The sequence below is a fragment of the Eutrigla gurnardus genome (genome assembly GCF_963514095.1).
Source record: "Eutrigla gurnardus genome assembly, chromosome: 9".
In the NCBI taxonomy this organism is placed as follows: domain Eukaryota; kingdom Metazoa; phylum Chordata; class Actinopteri; order Perciformes; family Triglidae; genus Eutrigla; species Eutrigla gurnardus.
In genome coordinates this window covers 1910585-1930023 of record NC_139923.1, presented here as the reverse complement: position 1 = coordinate 1930023, position 19439 = coordinate 1910585, and the positions used below count along the sequence as shown (strand labels likewise).

The following is a 19439-nucleotide window of genomic DNA, read 5'->3' as shown; positions in this document are numbered from 1 at the left end:
TATTGATGACTCTAAATTGCCCGTAGGTGTGAATGTGAGTGTGAATGGTTGTCTGTCTCTACATGTCGGCCCTGCGATAGACTGGCGTCCTGTCCAGGGTGTACCCTGCCTTCACCCAATGACAGCTGGGATCGGCTCCAGTCCCCCCGCGACCCTGAATACAGGATAAGCGGTAGACAATGGATGGATGGATGGATGGGTTGATGAACAAAACGACATAACTACATGTATAACATACATAGGTTTAAGCAATAAAATGGCTTCCACGAAAATTATCATGATTTGGCCAAAAAATACAATAAATTGAGAAAAAGGAAAGAAGGAAAGAGACAGATGACAGTAAATAGAGCTTTGCTTTAAACAAGACAATCAAGACAATGATTGACGCGTGCTGTCGCCAGAGATGGATTTCTTCTGTCATTGATCAGCCGAGCCGAAAGCTTGTGGCTGTTGTAGGAATGACGAGCATCAATCAGTGTCGTGGAAAACACGCTGAGATGGCAGAATCCAGGGAGCCTGTCCTCTGATGTAAACATGTCTGCACACAAATGTCTGTCCTCAGTGTGAGACCGGGGTCTGATCCCACTCCAAGAAAAGGTCTGGTGTTGAGGGTAATCAGCGCTGACATGGACACCATCAATCAGGGCACCATCTAGTGGTGTCTGCCAGGACCACTTCATGTGACCCACTCTGTCCAAGGAGTTTTACTCTCCAGTCGCCTCCACACTGCACATTATGTCTATAATCAAGCCCAAAGCCAAATTGTTTATGTCAAGTCAGTTTCCCTTGCACTTTGTTCCCTTTTGCTTTAATAATAAATGCAGCCAAACATTAAAAGCAGCCAGGCTGGAGGCCTTATGTTTCAGGTTGTCTGGATGTTTTTACAAAAGCAGAGGGAATTTGGCACAAATGTCCAACAGAGGGAGTCAAAAGTCACTATAACTCACAAAACACATGTTTGGCACATAACTCAAGACTCCATATGCTAATTATGACAATTTTACAGAAATAACTAATGGGATGAAATGTAAAGACATTATTTAATTTATTTTATCATCACATACCAGAGGAGAACATTCTGAGCAGATGTAGTGAGGCTATCTCCCTTTGAACTAAAACTCAGTTTACACTTCCTCTTTTCAAAACAAATCTATTTTGTTCTCTAAATTATCTAAATGTTTGCATGGATAAGACTGCCGTCTCCTACTCATTTTCCCCAAATCCAGTTTGATAAATTCAACTAATTTCAATTGATCTCTGGAACCTTTGAGACTTCCAACTGAATTTAAAAAATGTTATTCATGTTGTCAGCCTAGATGAGTTAGAAAGTGAATTTTCTTATAATGCTCTAAATTGCAGATAGTGCTTCAGAACTACTCAGATGTTGCAAGCTTCTTTTCTCCTTTTTTCCATTCCTGTGTTGAGCAGCTTGCTTTGTGTTGTTGAGCGGTGATTGTACCGTTGTTGTGAGGATGGAGCTGTGATGGTGTTGCAAGCTGATTGGCAGAGTGTCCAATTAGGCTGCTAATTAAAATTGCATCCCTGCAGTCGTAGTAGGAAGTCCTTCAGAATCCACCAGCAGGGCACAAGCTCCATTTCTCTGAGCAATTTCTTTAATACCATGTAGAACAAGCGTGACTAAAAACAACTTTCAATATCTGATGCCGTTGTATTGTATCTAATTTTCGTACCGACTTGAAGGTTTGATGACCTCCAGTGGGCCCATGCTTCCAGGCTCTCCTGCCCTCCTGCAACCATCACAAGCCATCCCACAAGCTCCTGCTGGCCTCTGCCCCTAGTCTCACGTAACCTTTGACTTTGTTACCGGTCTGCCACTATCCAATGGACATACTGCAGTCCTGATGGTTGTGGACCGGCTCAGTAAGATGGCTCACTGTGGCCCTGCCCAAGCTTCCCTCGGCCAAAGAGAGGGGTAAACGTCTTCTAAACACCAGTGGTGGGACCCACTGAGACTACAGACCTGTTACAGACCAGTGGTGGGACCCACTGAGACTACAGACCTATTACAGACCAGTGGTGGGACCCACTAATACTACAGACATATTACAGACCAGTGGTGGGACCAGACTGCCGGCCGCCGGAGTGCCAGCCTGGTACTCTCGCCGACGACATATATGACCCACTTTCAATCCAGATTCCTGTTTCCATAGGTGAAGTGTGCCTTTCAGGTTAATGAATGACTGTGGTCATGGTTCAAAGAAAGCAGGTGTGGTTATTATTGTAACCCTGATGACCAATAACATTTTTGTCAAAACGTCAACCAAGTTATGTCAAATCATAATGGAGTCAGATCAGAAGAGGATGTCATCCTGTCGATGCAGATCAGAAACCACTTAAACATATCATTCAGGACTCGACATCTCACGTGGAATAGAACTTGTGAAATAGAACTTGTGAATCCCAAAGAAATCTGTAACACACATCCAACATAAAAGATCTCTAAAACGTCATCACGCAGTGAAGCGTGGGAAGCTCAGACATGTTCTTTGTGTTGTAAATAAAGCTCCGCTCTGATGGTTAAACCTGCAGCGCTCTGATAGCGACAGCTCTTAGACATGCTTGTATTTACAGTGCTGGTCTTTAATTTGCCGCCTGTCGCTCAGCGAGTCGCGGCAAGTGACATTTGTATTGCTGTCAGGCCCTCAGCCGGCCGTCTTCCTCCCTCCTCATCCTCCTCTGTGAACCCTGATGAGGCGTCCGGCAGTGCTCGGCCCAACACGCCGGCCTGTGACTGAAGTGAAATCAATCAGCACTTCAAGCCTTCTCTAAAGGACCATTATCCTGCCCCGCCGGGCCTGTCGGTTGCAGGATATATGACCCGATCTGTCGGCCTGATTCACACAGCAGACCCTGCTAACTCCACTCTGACAAGAAACTGAGCAACAGGAAGCGGCGAGAGGAAAGCTGGGATTTAAGGTTCAAAACCTGACCCGTTTAAATCTCAAGAAATACGCTGCAGGATGTTCTGGGACACTCTAAAAACTCTGCTGCTGATGTTTTCTACCCTCAGCTGCCTCAGAGGAGAAAAACGTGCTTTACTTGTTTAAAGTAACAATACAACCACAATACAATCATAGTGTATAATCTAAATATGCATATCAACAGGTGTGCAGCCTTCTTGCCCCCTTAATGCCTTTCTCCTTGGAACGCCTGCTCGTCTGCAGGGAGGCAATGAGTCACCTGCAGGCACCTTCTAAAATTGGTTTTCCTGTGGCCAGCATATTTTTAAAATTCTTCACAATGGGGGTGCCAGCAGCATGACGAGGTGCTGAGTACCTATTATTTAATTTTAAATAGCATGGTTCGTGTCAATACTGGTATATTTCAACACCCCTAATCTCTCCATCTGTCCCACCCTTTTTAGTAAATACCTGCATGAAGTGTTCAGTTTCATCAACTACACTATGACCTTGCAGTCATTACAGAAAGAGAGGTGACTGAAAGAGTGACACCACAATCCCTACACTCTGATGGTGTTTCAAATTTTTTGCTGTTTTTATATTCAATGTCATCTAAACAGTTTAAAGTATGCCCAAGAGTGCCGGTTGATTCCATTGTTGGAAACTAACGGTAAACCCTTGCCGTGTCTCCACAGATCCCTCAGATCAGCTATGCCTCGACGGCTCCGGAGCTCAGTGACAACACCCGCTACGACTTCTTCTCCCGTGTGGTTCCTCCAGACTCCTACCAGGCTCAGGCCATGCTGGACATTGTCACAGCGATGGGCTGGAACTACGTGTCAACGCTCGCCTCTGAAGGAAACTATGGTGAGAGTGGCGTGGAGGCCTTCGTCCAGATCTCCAGAGAGTCAGGTAGGAACGCCGGTGAGCCGATACAGCTGGTAAACTGGAGGAAACTCTGAGGCTTTTGCTTTGAAAATCAACTGAGGTTAATTAAAACCTGCAAATGTGTCCTGACTGATGGAGTTCAGCCACTGTGGTTTTTGAACTGCTGGTTATTAAACTTGCCGTGCTCCCGAGTGGCTGTGTGTTGATGAGGTCATGTAATTGACTCTTGATATAATTACAGCCGGGTCTCCGCTGCTTTCTCCTCGACGGTCACTGTGAGGGAATCAGACTCGCTGATTAAAATGTTATCGCAGCCAGGGGCGCTGACATTAATTAGATTGTAGAGGGTGTGTTTGAAATTCATCAGCTGTAACATGTATGTTGGGGAGCGGCGGTGTGTGTGTGTCCACTTATATGATGATGGTTTCAGCAAAGATCAAAAGTAGAACAAATCAAGGAGTGTGTGTGAGGAGTGTGTCCGAGGGAAAGTATGGTTTTGCAGGTGTACATCTTTTTCAATCCCAACTCATCACGATTCATTGATTGTGAGTCGATCTAAATGAGCTTTTGATTGAGCTGATGAGCCTATTGAGTGGGGTGTGGGAGTGGGCTTGATCTGACTGGCTGCCTGGGCCAAGTGTGCCATTGAGGAGAGGTATGCCTGCTGCTGAAAGGTTGAGAATATATTTTTTATCATTTATGTGCATCTAAAAACGGTTGACATGTTTCAAACGACGTGTCTCTGTGATCGGGGCGTGTGCACCAATCAGTTTAAATGTTGTGTCTATTTCACGAACTGCAATGAGGCTGGTTTGTATGAATCCTCCTATGTAGGACTCTACCCTTGCTTCTTTTTCTGTTTTGTTAAGGAGAACGTTCGGCATCACAGGATTAAATTAGATCTGGGGCTGCACTTCCAACATTCGCGGCTTTATCACAAAACATGCTCCCTCCGCTCTACTCACTCAAACCTCCTCCACATACCCAGAACCAGGCTTAGGACCATGGGAGACAGGGCTTTCTGTGCTGCTGCCCCACGCCTGTGGAATGCCCTCCCTGACACCTTGAGGGCACTGCAATCCACTGACTGTTTTAAAAAAGGTCTCAAGACATTTCTTTTTAGCAAAACTTTTGGTTCCCCCTCTTAGATGTTTAAAAAAAAAAAAAACGTTTTATTTTTAACCTGTAGCCCTTTGAGATCTTCGGATGAAAAGGGCACTATAAATCAAATGTATTATTATTATTTATTATTATTTCTGGCAAAATGACCTGGCAAAGATTGTGTCGGGGCTGAACCCCGGCCAACCAATGATTAATTTACAAGTGCTGTGTTTGTAAGGAAATCCAGATATCACAACAGTCCAGTGTGGAACTCAGCTTCAGTAACAGTATTGTCTTCATGCCTGAGCTCTAATGAGCGACATGTTGCAGCTCATGTTTCCTCTTTGTGTATCATGATTCTCTGCAGCTACTTTTTAGAGTATGAGGGGGGAAACTGTAAAATGAGATTTGACCTGCCTGCCATGCTCTCTGGTTCTCTCCATCACTGTAACTGGGTTTAGAACCTCTTTGCTACAAATTTACCTGCGGCCTGCGACTCTGCTGTAATCTGTGTGTAAATGGCAGCCGCAGCAGTAATCATGAAGAATGGCTGCGATCGCGGCCTTTAAAATGCTTCAGATAAATAATGAGACTAGTGTGCACAGAGCGGCTGTGGCTCCTCCGTGGGATAAATGAGATTTCATCTCTGCTACGGCTGTTGTCTCTGCACACACACACACACACACACTCACAGTGCTACACATGGCTTCATTAGCAGCCCCCAACAAGTATCCATATCAGCAGGAATGAGGTGTGATGGCATGAATCCTCTCAGCTGCTGTTGGCTACAGAAATAGCCACTATGATCAGATGTTGCATTGATCAGAGCTTCTAATAAGTAGATTATAGCAAATATCTTATTCCTTATAAGCAGTTGGCTTTATTCAATGAATAGAAGATCCATCCATCCATTGTCTACCGCTTATCCTGTATTCAGGGTCACGGGGGGGCTGGAGCCGATCCCAGCTATCATTGGGCGAAGGCAGGGTACACCCTGGACAGGTCGCCAGTCTTGAATAGAAGATGACTTATGAATTATTCTGTCAAGCCGTAGTATTTAAGCTCCAGGTGTGAAAAGCGGGTCATGGTGATAATTAGCCTCAGCGGTGGCAGCGGTCATGTCTGTTTACAGGTGTTGGGGACTTTTACAGCCTATGAGAGTTACATGAGTCAGTGTTGGCTGAGGCTAAACACTACACGTTTGAAAGTGAAAGGAATCTGGTGGTGTGGAGTTAGAAAGAAGTGACGTTGTTTTTCTGCTGAGCGTCTCTGCTGGAGGCCTTGCAGGCGACATTAGCTGCTTTAAGAAGAACAAACCCGTTCTCACTAGCAACTGGTGAAATCCCATGGCTCGGTCAGTGACCGTCAGCGTCTCATACCCAGCTGGAGGGAGGGAGGAGGTAGAGGAGAAGATACAGGAAAGTAGGGGATAGAGAGGTCAAAGACAAAGTTGAGAGGAAAAGGTGGTGAAGGAAGGGAGTAGAAGAGGACAGGAGGAAATGTAGAGGAGGAAAGTAGGAGATGGAGAAACCAAGGAGCACAGGGAAGAAACGGTCAGGGACGAGAAGGAGGATGAAGAGTAATGGTGAAGGTAGAGAAGGAGGAGGTAAAGGAGGGAAAGAAGAATGGAAGAATGATTTCGTAAAAGAGGTGGGAGGTAGTGAAGAAAGGAGGTAGAAGAGGAGTGATTAAGGTAGAGAAAGAGGTAGAGATGGAAAGGAGGAGGTACAGAGGAAGAAAGTATAGGATACAAGTCAAGAAGAAAAGTGGTGAAAGAAAGAAGTGAGTAGAAAGAAAAAAGGAGGAAATATAGAAACAAAGGAAGAGGCATAGAGGAGGAGATGTGGAAGGAAAGGTTGAAGTTCAGAAAAAGGATGAAGAGGAGGAACATTGAAGGTAGAGAAGGAGGTATAGAGATGGAAAGGAGGAGGTAGAGGTGGAAAGGAAGAAGTATAGAAGAGGAGGAATAGAGAAGAAAAGAAGGGTGATAGAAAGAAGGATGAAGTAAATTATACAAGGAGAAAAGGAAGAATGAAGAAAGGAGGTAGCAGAGGAAAGGTGAAGGATGAGAAGGAGGAGGTATAGAGAAGGAAAGAAGGTAGACAAGGAAAGGAGGAGGCAGAGGAGGAAAGAAGGATAAAATGAAGGATGAAGTCAAAGAAACAAAGAGAAAGGGAAGACAAGAAGTAGGTAGTGGGTAAAGGTTGAAGTTGAGAAGGAGAGGAGGAGGTTGTGGAGGTAAGGAGGAGATGAAAAGGGAGAGGAGGAGTAAAGTAAGGACACAGATGAGAGACAGGAGGTGGAGAAGGTACGATGGCATTGAGAAGAGAAAAAGTTGACATTGAGTGAAAAAGAAGGACGCACTTCTGTGGGAGAAACTTCCTGCATCCTTTCGATGATGTCATCCAGCTACTGACACAGATGTTGATGATGTCACCTGAAGGCCACAGCGAATAATGCTCTAACGGTTGCAACACATCACATATCCATGCGAAGCCCATCTCCATGACAACAGCTGCAGATCTGAGTGGCTCGAGGACAGATGCATCCAAACTCCTGTGATCTTCACAACATGACGAGTGGAGGCAGTCGGCAGGTTCAGGGGTCCATTTCACAAAGCAGGTTTAGTGAAAACCTTGAGTTAGTTAACCCTGAGATGAGGGAAACTCTGGTTTTTCGGTTTCACAAAGCCAGTTCAGCATAAATCTGAGTCAGTTACCCAGGTAACATACTCCGTGAACCTAACCTGCTCGCTAGCAGGTTTGCTTCAACAAACCCTGAGTTTCTCCCTACATGTCTCCGCCTTTTTCCGGAATCTGAACCAACTCTGAAAAAAATGTGCCATCCTTTCCAACCTAATCGATATGGAAATAAAAGTGATTCTAGCAGCTTTGCGTTGGGAGACAATTTTGATTACCTTTCCTTCTAATCACATTAGATATTATCTAAACAATATTCTCCGACATTTTCAACATTTCATATCGCGGACATAATCCGCAACCAGATTCTTTGCGGAGGTAGTGTTTTTGCGAACGGGAGATTTATGAAATGTTTAAGTACATTTCTGTGTTGAAATATCTGCTTATATTTACTGTTTAATATGTGAAATATGATTAAAATCATATGCCTTAGTCAACGTATTTGCACAATATTCTTATGCTTAATTTTCAACTGACGCCACTTTCTTTCTGTGCCTGGGGGGATTACACCCAATGAAAATGATAATTTGCTCAGTGCGCTACTTTGTGAACTACGGGAGTTGAACCCCTGTCACCTGCGCCGTGGGCAGCGTTGCTAACCATTACACCACAGTGTAGCCGTGCAAGTCTGAAAATAAAGACTTATTACCTTTAGATCAATCGACTGTTTCATTCAGTTATACACATTAGATCGGGCAGTAATTGTCTGCCACGCCAACTATCGCTACTTTGCTGCAGTTACGTTGCTCCGCTTTCTCAGGATGAGCTCCTATGTTTTCTACATAAACACTCAGTAATATCTAATGAGGCTCTCCCCGTTGCCATGGTGAATCGGAGCTCCATTGATGATGGCTTTATAGAGTCAGCAGGCACGCGCGTAACTCAGAGTTTACATACTCAGAGTTGACTGAACTAATTCAAAACCGCTGTTTTGAAACTGAAAACTCAGAGTTGCCCATCTCAGAGTTGGTCAACTCAGAGTTCAGGGTTAGGTTCAGAGTTTGTTGAACCTGCTTTGTGAAACGGGCCCCAGAGGGGTATTCCACCAAACTCGCTAATTAAAGTGGCGCTTACCTGGTTAAGCCTGGTTAGAACTAACGCCAACTTTCACTTGCGGCTAAACCCATTCCATTAACGCATTTCAGCCGCGCCTTGTTGATGCTAATTCAAGCCAGGTTAACGTTGTCGTGTGTTACGCACGTTCACGGGATATGAAGCCAGACCAGAATCGTGAATGTCGAATCATCGAGAAAATGGCAGAAAAGACCAGAGCAAAAATTATTGATGGAACTGTACGAAGAGTATGTTGTGGAAAAATGAATCTGCCCAATAAAGATCAACAACCAGGATCAGCTTTTTCTCCGAGGTTTATTCCACTAAGTATTCTCATCTGCAGAGGAGGGACTGGTCACCCCTGCCTTCTGATGCAAAGGTTCAGAATCAGCAGGAACGACCCTGAGTCCAACAACAGTCTCCCTTTTAAGGAGGAGGAACCAAAGGACGGATCATGTCCTATCTTACAAAGACAAGATGTACAGGCAAGGTCAAGATTTACAGAACACAGGCGTCATAGTCCTGAAATTATCTTATGTCAATGTGGCACTCATGTTCATATCATCTACAAACAGGCATTCATTTTCGTCATAGCATAACAGTCAGATGAGGAGATGCGGATCGACGTCTGGCCTGACAAATATTCTGATTATAAAGTACAAACATCCAAAATTCCCATTACAAGTACAAACCCATCATGACCAATAAAGGGAATACTGTAGTGATAAATAAAAATCGCGAGGCTGCTTGGGCAAGAATTGCAGAGTGATTAAAAACGGAAGTACCGTTAAGAGTAACATGCTCTAATATAATACTGACAAAGAGTTCTTGAACGTGAGGATAGTGTAGAGGTAATGCGCCGGCTTTGCACGCGGCCGGCCACTGTTCAACTCCTGTCTATGGAACTTTGTGAAACTTATTTATTTGGCTCTCTCTCTCTGTTTCTCTCTCTCAATCTCTCTCTCTCTTTCTGTCTTTTTTAGATAGGCCTAGTAAATGCATCTACATTGACCAACTCATTTATCTCAACAATTCAATGAACACATTCAATGAATCTATTAATGAACTCACCTGAAAGGAATTTATGTGGCTGAAAATTGCAATCGTGTTTTTGCAAGTTATATTTGGGTTCTCAGGAAATTGTATGACATATTTATAGGTAAGGTTTATAGTTAAGGTAAAATGTTGGTCTAATTCTCTGATCTAAAGACAGGCAAAAAAAAAAAAAAACACATTAAATGTCCTTGCCGGGATGTGAACCTGCAATGCCCACATTCAGGGCAGGTGCATCACCACTCACCCAACTGGGGGCTTTAAATAATGATATGGCCAGTCGGTCTTAAATAAAATAAACGATTTATTCATAGTTTTTTAATTGCAAGCATGTATTTTTAGACGCTTGATGAAAATATAGCCTGTTTGTAATTCATATATGTGATTTTGGTAATTTTTGGTCTTTCACGTGACGAAATCACGAGGACTAGGCTTGGCGGAACCTTCTGCTGGTACAGTTGTTTCCGACAGACGGACTTCTCTGGACCCCCGCTAAAGTAAGCCTGATGGTTAGCCTGCCCCGGGGCAGGCTAGTTTGGTCGGATAAATTCCCATGGTTACTTAGCGGAGAGTGCCTCAAGTCACGTTGATGGAACGAAACTCCCGACAGGTGGAGTGAGCCTCATGACCATTTGTGATGTCACCAGCTGTTTGCTCCACCGCAATCTCGTTTTTCAAGGGAACAGTAGAGGAAGAAAAGAGGAGGTAGAGGAGGAGATGAAGAAGGAAAGGGGAGGTAGATTAGGAAAAGAGGAGCTGGAGAAGGGAGGGCAGAGGAGGGGATGGAGGGGGAAAGTGGAGGTAAAGCAGGAGACAGAGAAGGGGGAGTTGGAGGAGGAGATTGAGGAGGTAAAGGGGGATACAGAGATGGGAATGAGGAGCAAAAGAGGAGGCCTAGGGGTTGCCTCATCAGTAACTGATTATTTTTCGCACTCAGCAGTGATGGAGAGTATCTAAACACATTCCTGAAGAACACATTTATTCTACATTCATTAGACTACATTGCAGTTAAATCAATTGCTGTAATGTCAAAAGTATGCTGTTTCCATCAAAATGCAGCCTTTGTTAAATCTTCAACATCACAACACTCTCCAGCAGCTGTTTAGTTGTCGTTCTCCAGCTGGAGATCAGTTGCTCAGAGCATCACTGAGTACAGAAGAAAAGGTTAAAGGAAAGAAGTGGGTGGAAGAGGAAAGAATATAGAAACAAAGGAGGAGATGGGGAAGGCTGAGGCTCTGACCTCGTGGGTTGTCTCTGTAATCAACTCAGGCGGGTTGTGTTTTAGGTGGCTGCTTCCACCAGGCCGAGCTGTGCTGTTCTGGGCTGGTCCAGCTGGCAGATGACAGCAGTTTCCCAGTCAGCAGAATCAGTGACCTCATTGGCAGACAGAAGCTGTCACAGATCAAAGCAGGATTTATATAATATCACTGCAAAAGGAGTTTTTTCTTTCCCCCTGGACCTTCCTCATCCAAGGCACCCGATCACACGTCACTCACGCTATCAAAATGTATTTCAATGATAATTTCCTCAGCTCGGTAATCCTATTAACCATACATTATATATCTTTTCTTGTCCATTTGCCTTTGAAGTCTTTGAACTCTGTCTGCCATCAGCTGCAGCAGGTTTTTTCCTCTGAGGCCTGATCTCCAGAAAGTCTGGACCTCATGTCACTAGTCACCGTCCCTGCCTCATGCTGATACAGATAATTTCAGCTGATTTTCAAGGATGTTTTTTTGGATTAATGTACTTTATTAATCCTAAACAAGGACATTGTTGAATAAGGATGAGGATGAGAGAAACAGAACATGAAGAATTTAAAGCATTCATTGTCATTATGCAACACAGGGATGCACAATGAAATTCAGCTGTAGCCCCTTTGCTACACAAGAAAAGCAAGACAAAAACAGTAGTCTATTCCCTGGGTGCATTTTTTCAATTTTGCATCACGAGGAATGTAAACAGCAGAAACAAAACCATTTATCTGGGCAGATACCAAGACTGGGATCATAACATTATAAATTCACCATCAGGGAAACATTGTCCATCAACTTTGATTGTCGGGAGATGATTTTCATGACTTTGACTGACTTGACTTGAGATATTCTGCTTTTATCTGATAGTAAACTGGTGATGTAAAATCATATCATGGTTGTTGCTGTTCTGTTTGTTTGTGTTATGATGTGTTTGGATACGCTGTTAGAGCGTGTTCATCCTGTAAGCACACATTCATATGTTTCAGTCTCCTCCGGGGACAGTGGGGCTCAACAGTCTCTGGCACAGTTATTTTGGGGGGCTGAACAGTTTGAGAACCCCTGATCTAGGAACCACGAATGTCTGTACAAAACATTGCGACAATAGTTATAGCTATTTAATAGCTATTTCAGTTTGAAGCAATGTGATGGACCAACTAACTTCCACTTGTCGAGCTTTGCTTTGCTGTTAGCATGGCTAAAAACAAATGCCATACTTTTGACCAATGCATGTGCATTTGACTCTGTAAGACTTGCAAATATATCTATCTGTCTGTCAGCAATACTCATTGATGAAACAAGGCACACTTGTCATATAGGCAGTGCTCTTAAATTGCTTTGGTGAAAAGTGCCTCTGAGCATCGAGGAAGGTCATGGAGGTGGGTTAATAATGGAAAATAAATAACATGTACATTTTACAGTCAAGTACAAAGGCATCATCTGCATGAAATCCTCCAATCTGTTCACATTTGCTTGAACAACCTGGAAAAGTTCCACCCTTATAATGGAGGTGAGGAAATGTGGCCTTCTGGATAATCATCTTTCTAGACTGTTGACTTAAAACATGTCTAACTCATTTTTGAACTTCAAGCTCAAAATGTTCAGAGCATCAGAGTTTGACTTTAAGAAGTTTGGCTTGGTCTCCTGAAATTTGAGTTTTCACCTTTTCACTTTGGAAAGTCAGGTAACATTTTACAGTAACAGCAGGAACCACCATGGTGGGAAATGGCTCCAGGACACATTCAGCGACCCGCCGTCACCTCAGAGAACTGCTTTCATTGATGGATATTCCTGTCCGTGGATATGGATGTGCATCACGGTGTGAGAACTTATAGGTCTCTCATCTGATTTAGAGAAAGTGAAATGAACAAGTTGTTGGAAAGAAGATGGGTTTATTAATTAATTATGATCGTCATTATTTGGGTTAGGATTCATACAAAGCTCTGCAGTCGCTGTGCTGGACTGGAGTATTTGTGTGTGTGTGTTATGGAAGGAAATGTACTTACACCTGCTGCAACATGGCATTAGTCATAAATTAGTTTTCAGCATTTCACTCAGTGATCTGAAGACTGAAGAGACGATGACAGATGCCTCTGATGGAAGTTTTCATGATTGGACATTTCTTCACGCTTCCCGAAACGTACATCAAAACTGAAGAACACAACTGTTGACCTTCAAGTCGTTGATGTAAAATTGTATTTAACTCAAGGTCCATGCATTTGCTTTTTCTTTCAGGATGTTGTTGAAAGCTTGAACTTCTTTACATAAAAAAAACACAAGCCACGTTTATAAAATACAATACATAGTTAAGAGAAGGGCACTTGGAGAGGGCACATCTCATGGCCCATGCTACAACCTTCCATCAAGCTTCATGAAAATCGAGGCAAGTGTTTTTTTTCTGCAATCGCACTGGCAAACAGACAAACGAACACATCAACAGGACAACAGGTGGTTTCCAGCCTCTTTGGCTTGTCCTTCCTGACAAAAACAGTTTCTAGTTGGGGCTCCTTGTCCCTGTTCAGATGTCTAAGTTGTTAATTGTACCATCAAAGAGAAGTTTCATTTTTATAACAGTTTGAGGAAACCAATGGGCTTTCAGCTGATGCCTGTGACAGGAAATCAGGAAGTGTTGAGAGACAGCATGTTGCATTTTTTGGTCTTATTTATTGGCCAAAATAAAAGTTAAATTGAAGTGAAGTTTCAGGATGAACCTAAAATGCACTTTAACCTTTACAGGTGAACTTAATTTAACCTTCTCTAAACTTTTGAATGCACATGTCCAACTGTTCAATGTTTAAGGACTTTTACACAACTTGCTGTTCTCTTAACACGGAGCTGAACGGCAACATTCAGCTGTTTGATCCTTGAATCGACCAATCAGTGTCCTGGTTCAATTAGAGTCGGTATTTAAACATTGTCTTCATCATACTGTTCACATGTTGACATCATGATACCAAGACGACGCCTAACAAGTGATCAACAGCACCTTGCCATTGCTTCAAACAAGATGTTGTCAGAGGGAAGTGGCCAATGAGCTTAGAGAGTCACAGGGTGTCATCAGCAGGTTGCTACGGAGACACAGAGAGACTGGAAGAGTCCTAGAAAGGAGAGACGTGGACGTCCTTTGGTCACATGACAAGTTATTGAGACATTGACATGTTTTGTTGTGGTATATCCACCACTGTTGGCTTTTGTTTCAATAAATAGTTTGAGATGGGGAAATCACCATTGCATGCTTCTACTTTCATGATATCACTGTGAACAACATTTTCCATACATTTCACCCGTGTATGTGTGTTTCTTTGGACATTTTTGAAATGTTTTCAATTTAATTTACAGTCCGAACTTGATGTCCACAATGATAATGCTAATTATATGCATCATAAAAGTCAAATAAATTGTCCTCCTGAGTTCTGCTGAAGATGCCAGCTGAATGCTCAGTGACGGGCAGATCAGCATGACGAACTTTTTCATTTCTGAGGGTTAAAAAAATTATAACTATTATTATTAACTTATTATTCTTTCTGAACATTCTTCTGCCGTTTAGTTGAACCAAGAGCTTCCCCACCTGGAGAACTGGGATCCTACTACTCCCTTAGTGGGAACTGGGGCCGACAGCGGGCGGACTCCTGTTCAAACTCTTCTCTGACTGAGGAGATTCCGTTTTCAAAACAATGCGTGCAGATGTTGGTTTGTTCGTTTGTCTCTTGAGTATCATTTGTTGTCATCTTAAGGCTGAACAGCTGAAGATCATCACAGCTTTGTGAAAAAAGGGGCTCTGTGAGGAGTTCATACGTTTAAGACTAGTGGTGACAGTCTGCCCGAAGAGCCGCTTCTGTGTGTCGGGTTAAGTGGAATCGGGTGTCGGCAGCAAATGAGTCGGCTTGTGGTCACTGTCCCAGTATAGTGGAAATATGTAACGTGGGTCTGCTAGTGCCTCCACTTCTTATGTTGTAGCTCTAAATACTGTGAATAGGTGGCGTGATACAGTGACACTCTAGTCATAGCTCACTTACCCAAACAAAAGTTGGTACTAGCAGGTTTTGAACCAATCCCACCCAGCAGGCTGACTCTCTTTCCGACCGAGTGCTGCGGTGCCTCAGACTGTACAATCAACCAATCCCATAAACCATTGCGACTACCCATTATTTTCTTGCTGACAAGTGCTGCTGCAACTCCAATCCCAAAGTGCTGCAATCAACCGACACATAAGGAATTGCAAGGTATTAATGCAGTCAATATTTTTAATGCATGAGTAAACTGTATCGGTAGCAAGCACATTTAAAACAACAGGAGTTGTACTAAAGGGATTGCTATGAAGGTTCCATATTCCAAGGTTTAATGCACAGTGTAGTTTGTCAATAAAGTGGTGGCTATGAAATTGTAATGAACAGTCAAGACATATTGAGTCAACTTTGTGTATAGGGCATGTTAAAAACATCAGGAGGGACAAACAAATAAACAAGACTAGGTGAAACCTAGAAATTAACAATATTTCGGGGCAAAAGCTTTCAAAAAGTGGATCGAGTCTCCAAACTCAACTACTGCTGCTGGGTTTGTGTAAGCTGAGGAGAGAGTAAAGCATGGAAAGGCGTTCACATATGGAGAATTCATGAAAGAATCATTCCTTAAACGATCAGAGTACCTATTCTCGGACTTCAAAAACAAACGCAACATTTGTGAGGCTGTGGTGAATTGTTTGAAAGCCAAAGAAAGAAACCCTGACCACATGGTGTCCGTGGATACTGAGGGGGCCCCTAGTATGAGAGGAGCACAGAAGGGGCTTTCCTTCAGAAGTCGCTGGATGGAAAGCTGCTGACATTTCAGTGCATCCTGGAAGCCAAGAAGCACTGTGCACTCCAACATTTCCCCCCAATGCATGGAGGAGATGAACCTTGTCATTTATTAGTCAACAAAATAATAAAAGGGTTAAACCACCGATAATTTTGTGCATTGTTAGAGGAAGTTGACCACCCATATTCGGATTGGATGATTTACTTTTGTTTTTTATCAATTTTGCACAAATACAGTAAGTGAAGGACTCAAATAGGCCTCCATAAGTCTGTGTTTTATTTTTAAGTAGGCAACACATGCTGGTGTTTTTTTTTCCTCTCCTCTTCATCAGAGTTTGGTGCTTTCCTACAAAGGGGTGTTTAGCTCAGGAGGTAGAGCGGGTTGGCTGGCAACCGCAAGATTGCCGGTTCGATCCCCGGCTCCTCCTAGCTGAGTGCCTGGTCGCCCTGCGTGGTTGACTCTGCCGTCGGTCTGTGTGAATGTGTGTGTGAATGGGTGAATGTCAGTAAAGTGCTACCCGGTCCAGTATCGGAGGCATTTCTGATGCTGGTATCGGAACGACTCTAATACTCTGTACAGGTCCCAAGATACTGGGGGAAGATTAACAAACTATTGTCATTTTAGAAAAAGGAGTCAGGCAATAATTAGCCGTTTCCCATCATTCTGTGAGCAATCGTGATCTGATTTTATGACTCGAAAAGCGAAAGTGAAAGTAGTAGGAAATGGCTGTTTTGTTTCGTAGATGCATTTTTGCAACGATAGCAGTCCGAGTCAAGCTCACTGACAAACACCTGCATTTCCTGTGACGACTTCATAATAAAAGTCACCTGGTGTTTCACCCGTGAAATGCTTTTAATGTGTACCTGCAGCAGTAGGTTTGCATTACTATTAAAGACAATTTTTTTTACAATTCTTTATACCACAATTATTTAAATATTGCAGTTCTTTCATAAGAGGGCCATAGGATCAGACAACAGTGTATTACCTCATTCAGTGACTTAAAGGAATACTTCACCCATTTGCATGAAGCTTTGTATGGTTAGAAACTTCGTAGTGTGTTTGATGGTCGTCATCATTCCATCATTTCCCAGAGACGGAGATCTCTGTGTTTCTGTTCTGAAAAAGATCCTCCGATGACACAAATATCCTCATGTTGCATCATCGGAGGCTCTTTGGTTAGAGGGGGTGAGACCACAACACTAGTTCCTCATGTCTTCAACCCGCCTATAGGGGGCAGCACCCACTGAGACTACAGACCTATTACAGACCAGTGGTGGGACCCACTGAGACTACAGACCTATTACAGACCAGTGGTGGGACCCACTGAGACTACAGACCTGTTACAGACCAGTGGTGGGACCCACTGAGACTACAGACCTATTACAGACCAGTGGTGGGACCTGACTTCAGACTCGGGGTGTGACCGGTCCTTTTGGAATAAAAATGCTGCTCTCCTCTGTCCACAATCCGGTGGCCTCCGGTCTGCTCACCACTCGCGGTCGGTCCGCAATCGCTCCACACTGTGGCTCACCGCCGCTGGTCGGAAATGAAATTTTCTGGACCAAAATGTATCCGTATCAGTCTTCCATTAGTTTTAACAAATTACTTAGAAAATTTCGATATAATAGCTTAAAAAAATGTGTTGCCACAAAGTCGCAGCAGAAGGCTGAGAGCTTCAGTCATCTATCAGTAAACAGAGAATAGCTGACAGTTGCAATTCATCTGCTTTCTCCTTGAACCGAACGTTTGATGTTTTAATAAAGGCAAAGTGGCACAGGAAATAGTTTTTTTTCTTCTTCTTCGAAACTCAGCAGCAGATATTCCTCATTCAAACAGTTTTCCGTAAAATAGTGCTTTCTCTGTGTGCAGCAGATTAAGGAGAGGATGTGATGTCGTTGTATTTTCACCGACGTTCTGACGGATCAGTCACTGTGGAAAAACTCTCCCATCTCTTTTCTTCCTCAGAAGTGTGAAAGCCTGCAGGAGATAATCTGCTTTCTTTCTCGCCACTCTCATCCTCTTCCATCTTTCCTTTCCTACTTCTTCATCCCTTAAACAATTTCTTTTTTTCTCCCTCTCACACTAGATGTAAATTCTGTCTCACATCATCTGTCTCTGTTAGGTTGCAGACTTATATATATACCTTTTATTCCGGAACGTTTTTTTCTTTTGTTCTTTTTTTCAATTAGTCCAACTAATTTTCTTGTCATCTGTTATTTATGTATTTATTTTGTTTTCCTGGAGAGCAGTGTTCCTGTCCACCTGCTCTGCAATGCAGCCTGAGCAGTGAATGAATATTTCATGGCGAGACGTCACCAGAGAACAAGTTCCCAGAGCAAAATGAATCCTCTGTAGTCAGCAGCTGACCTTTTACAAATGACAAATAAAACACCGTCAGTGGCAGTAAATTGAACATGCTGTGGGTGGGAGACACCTGCACTTGGAGTAGAAAGACTGTAATTTGGGAAATTTGTCTCAGGTGTTTGAGAACAAACGCTTCCAGGAACAGGATCAAACTTATTTTGACAAAGCAAAAAAAAAAGGGAAAAGTAATCATAGTGAAGAAAGTAAGAATTCTTGAAGTGAATTGGAAACTTTATTTCTTGAAATAAAAAGTTTTTAAAAAAGCAATTCCTACATTGCATTTTCATGAGATGTTTATACATAATGAATAGTAATTAATAGCTTTTTTAACTTTTTATTTCCAGAAAAAAAAACGTTTTCCGTTCACTTCAATGAATTCTTATTTTCTTCACCTTTCCCCCTTTTTTTTTGCATTCATGAATATAAGGTCAGTCCTGTTCTGAGGCAACAAAGGCATCAGCAGTGGCTGAAGACTTGAAACTAGCAACTGGGATCATAAACACACTTTACTGAGGTATTTAATCAAGTGAGAAATATGTAATTTTCTCAAAGACTTCTTCACCATCAGACTAGACACAAAGCAGGTGTGAGGCACTTCAGCAATAGTGTCACTCTTCATACATTCTGCTGATGTAAACTGAACATTTCCTGCTGTTGCTTCAATAAAAGTTAGTTTACCACCTGTGAGGGAATGTTCTCTATACCTGATTCCCTCAGTGTAAGATTAATAAAAGCCAGGCAAGGTCACAGGCAAGACACTAGCGTGTCTCTCAGGGCCGAACACAAACTTCTTACCTTTAACCTCGACATAATACAGACTTTTCTCAAGATAACTGAGGAGGGACAGGAGGCAGAATTGGGGTTGGCACTGCACTGTTGAGTTCATAACTGTTGTACTGTTCAAACCTTGATTCTCATGATGTACATCAGGCACCAATAAATATTTCTGCATAAGACATCTACAATCTGCAGAGGTCTCCTTGCGTCCACTCATACTTATTTCCATAACACCACCAAGTGGTGGAGTTGGAGTTGCAGTCAAACACTGTTGACACAAAATGTAAACGCCTTCAAATTTACATTTTACAGTTATCCGCCAGCTATTGAATTATTGCCCCTGAGATGTGTGTTGTGACTAAATACTGTTATTTTCTATCTCTGTCTCAAAAGGGTGCCAAGATACCAAAAATGGCCCCTTGTAGTATCTAGAATCTCTCCATTGTGGAGCCGTTTCTTTCTTTCCGTGTGGAGGCCTCGGAGCGAGGGAGGAGACTGCTGTCACTGAACACAGCTTAACAACAATAACAACGACGAGG

General features: G+C 43.0%; 1 protein-coding gene across 1 annotated transcript in view; it reads left to right on the top strand.

Moving 5' to 3' along the window:
* Positions 1–19439, top strand: part of grm8b (glutamate receptor, metabotropic 8b) — a 289477-nt gene that overhangs the window by 99485 nt on the left and 170553 nt on the right. The window contains exon 2 of the mRNA XM_084018186.1: positions 3617–3833. Within this exon, the coding sequence (XP_083874312.1) occupies positions 3617–3833 (217 nt within the window). The remainder of the gene's footprint in view (positions 1–3616; positions 3834–19439) is intronic.